The sequence below is a fragment of the Seriola dumerili genome, unplaced genomic scaffold (genome assembly GCF_002260705.1).
Source record: "Seriola dumerili isolate Sdu_G_001 unplaced genomic scaffold, Sdu_1.0 BDQW01001001.1, whole genome shotgun sequence".
In the NCBI taxonomy this organism is placed as follows: Eukaryota; Metazoa; Chordata; class Actinopteri; order Carangiformes; family Carangidae; genus Seriola; species Seriola dumerili.
Genome location: NW_019175256.1, coordinates 600,366 through 608,323, shown reverse-complemented (window position 1 = coordinate 608,323; position 7,958 = coordinate 600,366). Strand labels below are relative to the sequence as shown.

The 7,958-nt window shown below is 47.4% G+C and overlaps 1 protein-coding gene across 4 annotated transcripts in view; it reads right to left on the bottom strand.

The window, feature by feature from the left end:
- Positions 1-7,958, bottom strand: part of LOC111237565 (homeobox protein Meis1-like) — a 36,603-nt gene that overhangs the window by 19,335 nt on the left and 9,310 nt on the right. For all 4 annotated transcript variants that reach the window (XM_022766701.1, XM_022766702.1, XM_022766704.1 and 1 more), the window contains exon 8: positions 5,403-5,542. In XM_022766701.1, coding sequence (XP_022622422.1) covers positions 5,403-5,542 — 140 coding nt within the window. The remainder of the gene's footprint in view (positions 1-5,402; positions 5,543-7,958) is intronic.

Sequence of the window (7,958 nt, the reverse complement as noted above, 5' to 3'; positions counted from 1 at the left end):
TATATATATATATATATATATTTAATGTGTGAGTAATCCAGTACTCGTTCATAAGGTAATGAGAATCAAATATTGAAATCACTGAAGATGCCCCTCCCTAGTTCCAGGTCACATCCTGTTCATCCAGAATAAAAAATATGAACCATCAAAGTTTGTCATAATCTGTGTGTGAAGTCTTGAGTTATGGCTAAAAAGTGTTTTGTGAGGTCGATATGACCTTTGACCTTTGGCCACCAAAATCTACTGAGTTCGCCTTTGAGTCGAGGTGAATGTTTGTGCCAAATCTGGCCGGCGTGGAGGAATAAAAATGGCTGCTGTCACATTGAAATCTTTTTCTTTCCTCTCCCATGTTTCATCTGATGACCCTTCAGATTTACCCGGTGACCCTTTGGAGGGCCGGACCCTCAGGTTGGGAACCAGTGGGCAGTTTTTGAGCGGAGCAGCTTCAACAGTGAAATCTATCAGTTTAGCTTCAGAACGTTTCCTTCACTTCTTTGTTGTTTTGATCCTTTGACTCAGAAACAAAGTGCTGACTCATCGTCACTGTGTGAGAGACAGAAGGAGGAGGACAGGTAGGACAGACTTCACCTCCAGACCACGGCTGTCTTCACCAGCTCGCAGCAGCTGCTCAAACAGCCTCAGGCCGCCGCCAGAGAGTCACCACATCCCTCTGTGTGGTGAGGCGGGAAACCCCGCCAGAGCTGCTGCTGTGTCCCGCTGTGATCTGATTGCAGCTAATTGGTCTAAACTGCCTCTAATTGGCCACAAAGAGCGATTATCATGAGGTTGTTTCATCAGGTTTCCAGCTTTCTTCAGGGAGGAGACGACTTCATCCAGAACACGACGACTTCACCCTGTCATCATTACTACGACCGCTAGCTGTCCTAACCTAACCTAACTATGATGTCATAACGACCCGCTGACAGACGCCCTGCGAGCTGGTTCCTTTACAGGAGGACAGACTCTAATATCTGAAATCAATGATTGATGCATCAGGAAAAGAAAAGCTCCAATCCCTGTCTAAAGTCTGACTTTGGCTAAAACAGTCAATTAATCAATTCATTGATAACAGAAAATTAATCAGCTATTTTGACAACAATGAATAATTTCAATCCTGCTGATACTGTTTCTCAAATGTAAGAAATATTTTCTGTTTGTGGTTTTAAAACATCTTCAAACTGAATGTTTCACTTTCTGAGAAATGGAAGATTCTTTCCTTCTGACACTGCTGATCAATAATCAATGACATTAACTGTTAACCTGATCAATACTGTTTGTCTTATTCTATTTTTGACATGGACAATGACTGATGTTTTGTGCTGGAGCGGTTTCAGCTGAGCTTTGGACAGAGCCAGGCTAACAGTTTCCCTCTGCTTCCAGTCTTTATGCTAAGCTAGGCTAACCACACCTGAAAGTGAATATCCCAAAATGTTGAACTGTTCCTTTAAATGAAGCTCCAGGAAATCTGCTGTTTACTGATGCAGAGGTTGAACCTCTCACCTGGCTGCAGTGATGTACAGGTGTACTCCAGGACACGGTGACATCACTGCTGGGTGTGGCCACAGGTGCATTTACCATGATACAAATATAATCCAGCGTTCAAATAATCCGGGATCAACGTTTGAGTTTTTGCTCAAACACACACACACACACACACACACACACACACACACACACACACACACACACACACACACACACACACACACACACACACACACCGAGGCAGGCCTGTAAATACATGTTACACACCTTCAACCACACTCCGTTTCACGCTGTGATGTGGGGAGGTGTTGTTGTTTAGTGTCACAGTAAACCTGTTAAGAGGCTGTAATCACTACTCATTCATTGAGTGTGTGTGTGTGTGTGTGTGTGTGTGTGTGTGTGTGTGTGTGTGTGTGTGTGTGTGTGTGTGTGTGCAGTTTGAATCTTTCCCTGCATCTGTTCCTCCTTCATTATCTGACGCTCATTTACGCTGTCAGGGAAGAAAGGCTGCTCCATGATGTATGTGACCACATGCTGGACATTTTTGTGTGTGTGTGTGTGTGTGTGTGTGTGTGTGTGTGTCTGTGTGTGTGAGAGTGTGTGTGTGTGTGTGAGGGGGTTGAGAGGTCAATAAAGGTGACCCCCACAGAGAGCGCTGGGCCCTGGGGTCCCTGTTGGGCCTGTCACAGAGGTAATGGATGATGTTTTCACTGCAGAGCGAGGGAGCTCAGGCTGCAGGGAGATGAAGGTCTGAGCACGGAGACGACGCTTTAACTGAATCCAGAGGCTGATCAGGTCTGATCAGAGCGGCTGTGATTTTCTTAAAGTTTTAGTCTCTGAACAAAGAAACAAGAACCGGAGGAAGAAACTGACAAACTCTGAAACTGGTGAAATTTAAACTGAAAAACAAATTAGAATTTCTCGTTTTCCTGGAACTGAACCGGGACGTGAAGGTGAAGGAGCCCACAGGTTATTATCACCCAGAGTTACGTTCAGTTGCTAGGCAACATCTAGTGGACTTTAATTAAACCTGTGATTAGTTAATTTGTCCGTTAGTTTTTATTTCTTCACAAATTAATTTTTCTTGTGGAGAAAAGATGAAAAAATATTTCAGATCTCCGTTTTAGGAGTGAGACTTCCTGTATGGTCGTGGCTCTGGTGCGGGGTGGGGGTGGGGTCTCTGGGTGGCGGCAGGCGGCTGAACACGTGTTGGCGCCTGTGGGCCGCCGTGGCCTCACCATCACCCACATCTGCAGCTCTGCGGCTGTAAACAGCGGCTGATGGATGGATGGAGGTGTCCCGGTGACCTCTGACCCCTGATGGGTGGAGGGCGGGGGGGCGCGGGGTCAGCGCCAGGGCTTCCTGCTCAGTCATGTGTCCCGCTCAGCTCCGGAGGCCCATTCTTCAGCCGGCGGAGGGCCGAGCGAGGTGAAGCCCTCCTCTGTAATTGTGGCGCTGGCTTTTAAGTCGGGAACTAGTTTCTCTTCAGGAGGAAGGCGGAAGGTTTTTTTCTGTCGCTGAGGAGAAGACGTGCAAAGTCTTTCCAGCTGTATTGATGGAGTCACGTGTAATTTGTAACCCAAAGCAGCTCTTTAACGAATCGGGCCACTGTAAACAAGTGGTAGCATACACCCCCCAGGTCTCCCCCCCCCCAGGTCTGAAAGAAGGCAAATTAACATGTGAGAGTGAGAGTGAGGGAAATCACAGTAATTACATTAACGCGGATGAAACACCGTAAAATAAAACATGAAAATGTGTGAGTGTGTGTGTGTGTGTGTGTGTGTGTGTGTGTGGGTGTGTGTGTGTGTGTGTGTGTGTGTATGTGTGTGTGTGTACACACACACACACACACACACGTCATGTCGGCTTGTGGTTCAGTTTTTTATGAGCTGTGGCTCGAAGCAGGATTTTGTGTACAACTTCAGAGGAGGCACACATGCAGCCAGAACACACACACACACACACACACACACACACACACACACACACACACACACACGTTTACAGATGTTTAGATGTCTATAGATGATATAGATGTTTACAGATGATGTTTCAGATTTCAGTGACATTGAAAAGAGTTTTGTTCTTTGAATTGAATGATTTATCTGCCGATCACAGGATCTTATGACAGAGACTGGAACGTGTGATTGAAAGAACCGATGGTTTAAGTCAGACTTATCAGACAGATCCCAGCTTGATCATGTTAATAATGACTCTTCCATAAATGCAGGAGTTAGTCCTGGAGTTCCACAGGGTTCTGTGCTGGGACCACATAAATGTCCGCTGTTACACAGACGACACCCCGCTGTATTTATCTATGAACCAGACGAGACCAATCAGGTGGTCCAACTTCAGGCATCACTTAAAGACAAAGACCTGGAGCTGGTTTCACAGAGACAACAACAAACAGTCAGAATTCAGACTGACTGAGTCTGAATTCAGAGATTTAGTTCTTGACTATCTTAAACCGGACTGTGGTGCAATGAATTCTGGGTAAATTAAGACTTTTTTTTAAATATAAAAAAGGGTCGACCGAGGAACCACATCCAACCACTGAGCTCTGTTTGAACAGTTTGTCTTTAGGAAGAATTCAACAGTTACAGGATGTTTTATTTTGAAAATTCAGCAAAGACTGAAACAATAAAAAGAAATACTCTTTCTTTTCTCTTTGCTCTCTCCATAACAATGTCAGCAAACCACAGTATGAGCCATGCTGGTCAGCACAGGTGTCACTGATTGTTACCATGGTAACACTGGACTTAGACCCGAGTTAGTCTGAAGGTGTTTCTGTAATGAGTCAGTCTGTATTTTGCTCTCCAGTTCAGGTCAGCTTGTATTTACTTTAATATTTCCATGTTGTGTTAAACAGCAGTAAACAGTCTGTTCTTCACGCGACCTTCATCTCCAACAGCCCCCCCTTCTCTCAGGTGCCAGCCCCCCCCCCCCCACCTCCCATCTGCTGCAGGACTCGCTGTCCTCCAGGTTCAGCTGAGTCCTGGCAGCGGCCCCTGACTCCCGCCGAGCAGGGACCGATTTAGCCTCTCCATTTTTGGAGGAGGAATAGGTGGGGGTGGGGGGGTGTTTGGTTGTTCTGCTGGCCTCAGCCAAAACCTATGAGTCAGTCAGGACTGGGATTTTCAGCACTAAGCCGCCCCCCCCTCCCTTTATTGGCCGATTCATTTCAGCTTCATAAAGACTCAGATTTCCCTTCAGGCTCCGACTGGAAACTGATTTCTGTCTGATGCTGTAAACAGGGTGACATTAATATACAGCTCACCAAACCCATCACACCTGGTCTGAGCCCGTCCCTGCCTGTTGTTACTGTAGTCCAAACAACAGTCCAGGACCAGGGTCTGGACTGAACCCAATTAAGCCTCTTAGTCCCGTAGGAGTGTGTACTTCAAAATATCACCTTGTCTTCAGAGCATCATTACTCCGCGACCGATTGAGTCGGAGACGCGACATTTTTTCTCCTTAAACTAGAGAATCGTTGTTTTCTAACGAGCTCCTGTTCATCTGTGTGAGTCTCTGACTTCCATCAATACACTAACATTAAAGTCAGGAAATATTTGGAGTAGTTTCACCATTTGTCTGGAGCAGGGGTCGGGAACCTTTTTGACTCAGAGAGCCATGAAAGCAAAATATTTGGAAATTTATTTCAGTGAGAGCCATATAATATATTTTTACATTCGACGAGATGTTATTCCTCTTGCAATGATAAATTTGTTATTAGTATTATTATATTATTATACAGAGAGGCTGTTGTAAGTGTTTTTGTGACGCTTGTGTGAGGAAATGTGTCCGTCAGAGCTTAGTGTTAGCATTGAACCAGGCGGAGCCAATCGTCACTCAGCGTCTGTACGGTGACACCTGAGACGACACGCCTCCATGAGGTGAGGTGCGTTTGATTCACTGACCGTCAGGTGCTGGAACAGCCAGGCTCTCAGGATGTTGGTGGCCACTTTGGGGAAGATCCCTCTCTTCTTGTTGTGCAGTTTGTCTCTGTCGGGGTCGTCGTCATCGCTGGGCGACGCCACGCCGTTATCCAGACAGTCACCTGACCAACGACACGCAGAGGAGAAAACACACCACTGAACTTTTTCATTTCCAAATTTACCAAACGTCGGTGACCAACTCTGAACGTTTCTGAAAACTTTGACCACGCCCCCATCACATGATCAGGAAGTGAATCCAAACAGAATCATCACTATGCGTTTACAGGAGGTGGAGACACTTGATTCACACGTTCATCATCAGTCTATAAACATGTAATAACTGTTTCCTTACAAACGTGATGAGGAAGTGATCAGATGAAAACAGCTGACGCTTCTGTCGTTCACATTTGCCTCTGCTAGCTGAAGCTAGCTGACGTTAGCACATACATGAGGCCCAGGCTCCGAGCGAACACATGCCTTCACTCATGGACTCTCCCAGTTGATGAGTGGAATCAAACCGGTGACCCTGCTGTCACGAGCCGGCCCGCCCCGCTCTGTGACCCTCCCTGTGCCCCCCTGCCCCCCCGCAGGTTCTGGATGGTGGTGAATACTGCAGCATTTCAACTGAAAACCACTAAAAGCTGCGGCCTGGTGTTTTTACTGCTCTCTCTCTGCCTGTTTAATGAGCCTCATTTTCTCCTCAGTGTTTTTAACAGCGCCGGGCCAAGGTTAGGGCGACGGTCCCTGGCAGCCTGCGGCGGGTGCTCCGGGTCCGCCGTCCAGCCCAGAGGCGGCGGTGGACCGGGGCCTCGCTCCGCCTCAACAGAGGCAGGACTCTGCCGAGCGGCGGAGCCTGAGAAGGTGGAAATAATCATAAAAATGATGCGTAACTCCATAAACAAGCTCTCAGCCTCATTAGGGCGAACCGCGAGCTCCCCGGGGCTGATTTACACCCCCACCCCCTCCACCACACTCCCGCTCTCTCCTCAGCTCCTAGGGGAGAGAGAGGGGAGAGAGAGGGGAGAGAGGTCCACCTCAACCCGCTAATGGTCTGTGACGACTCGGCTTCACAACAACCCGTGGACTCCAGGAGGGGAGGGGCGCCGCAGAGGAGGAGGACTTACAGTGAAATGACTTCCTGTACTTAGTGTCAGTTTTTTTTCTCTTTAGAAAACACAGCGCTGAAAAGAAAAACTGAAGACAACATATCTCAGGGGACTTTTCTAATATTTGAAACGTATCAATTATATCAAGTTGTTTTGTTTTTCTGCTTTTTTTCCATTTCACTTAGTGATTTGCAGTTTCGAGCGAGTTCTTGCTTGAACAATGTTAATGACATTTATGGATAAAGACGTTTCCTACAGGTCGACCTCTGCCGTCTCTCTCGCTCCTCCGTCACTGTTTGAACAAATCTTTATTATCCGTGGTCAGCTGGAGAGAGACGGAGCAAGAGACTCTTTATTTTCCACCACGGACCATTTGTCTTCTGCTGGCGATGGTGGGAGGGGTCCGATGAATAACAGCCAATCCGACGCTCTAATGAAGGTGACCTCACCGCTGAGGTCGGTGCTGGAGACGTCAACACGACACCTCCTGCGGTGAGAGCTTAACTTATAGGCGGCCAAAAGTATGTGGACACCGTGACGGTGTAACAGCTTCCTCTGGCTTCAGTCTGAGCAGATGTTGAACCGGCTGATGTGACAGCGGTGAGGTCCACACGGATTCTGACTCGGTGCTGGATCGGGTTCAGGTCAGGGACCAGAAGAACTGTTTGCTTCCGTTTCTAGTCTTTATGCTAAGCTAGGCTAATCACATCCTGACTCCAGCTCTGTGGTTGTGTGATTCTCGTTTGGCTGACAGAGAAAGCCCATTCAAAGTGACAATATTATGGTCTGTCTGTTCTCCAGGATGACAAATTAACGCCGAGCTCGGGCCAAACCTGCTGCGGAGTCGGGCTGCAGTCGGCAGATGTCATGTGAAGTCCTGCTGCACCGAGGCTCCTCAGTAAAGTCACAGAAATCTCTGATTCGCCAGGTGTGGCTCCGGCGCAGAGGTCGACCGCTGAGCTGGTCGAGTGCGAGTGATGTTTAAAGCTGCAGCAGCCTGTGGACTGGCTGCATGTCCATCCAGTCACACACCAACAATCTGACCCACACAGGTGAAAACAGACATATCATCTGTCACTGTTGTCCATGGATTAGTCAGATAATTGATCCATCAACTGATCAAATAAAAAAACAAAACATTGCCAACAATTCTGATAATCAATCAGATCATCAATCATTTTTAAAGAAAAATGACAGAAACTTATCTTGTGTAAATAAAGATGGCCGTCGCCTCTGTGACAAAAGCCACAGGTTTCTGCTCCACCGTTGCCATCTGGGCAGTGTCTGACTCCGCCCCCTAACTCCCAGTTAATCCAAAAATTGACAAAGAGGAGGGGCCTGTGTGGAGCTGAGACTTTGGTTCCTGCCAGCAAGGATACGCCCCCATTAGCATCGTTAACGTCTTGCTCAACGGCTAACCAAAGTCCAGTTC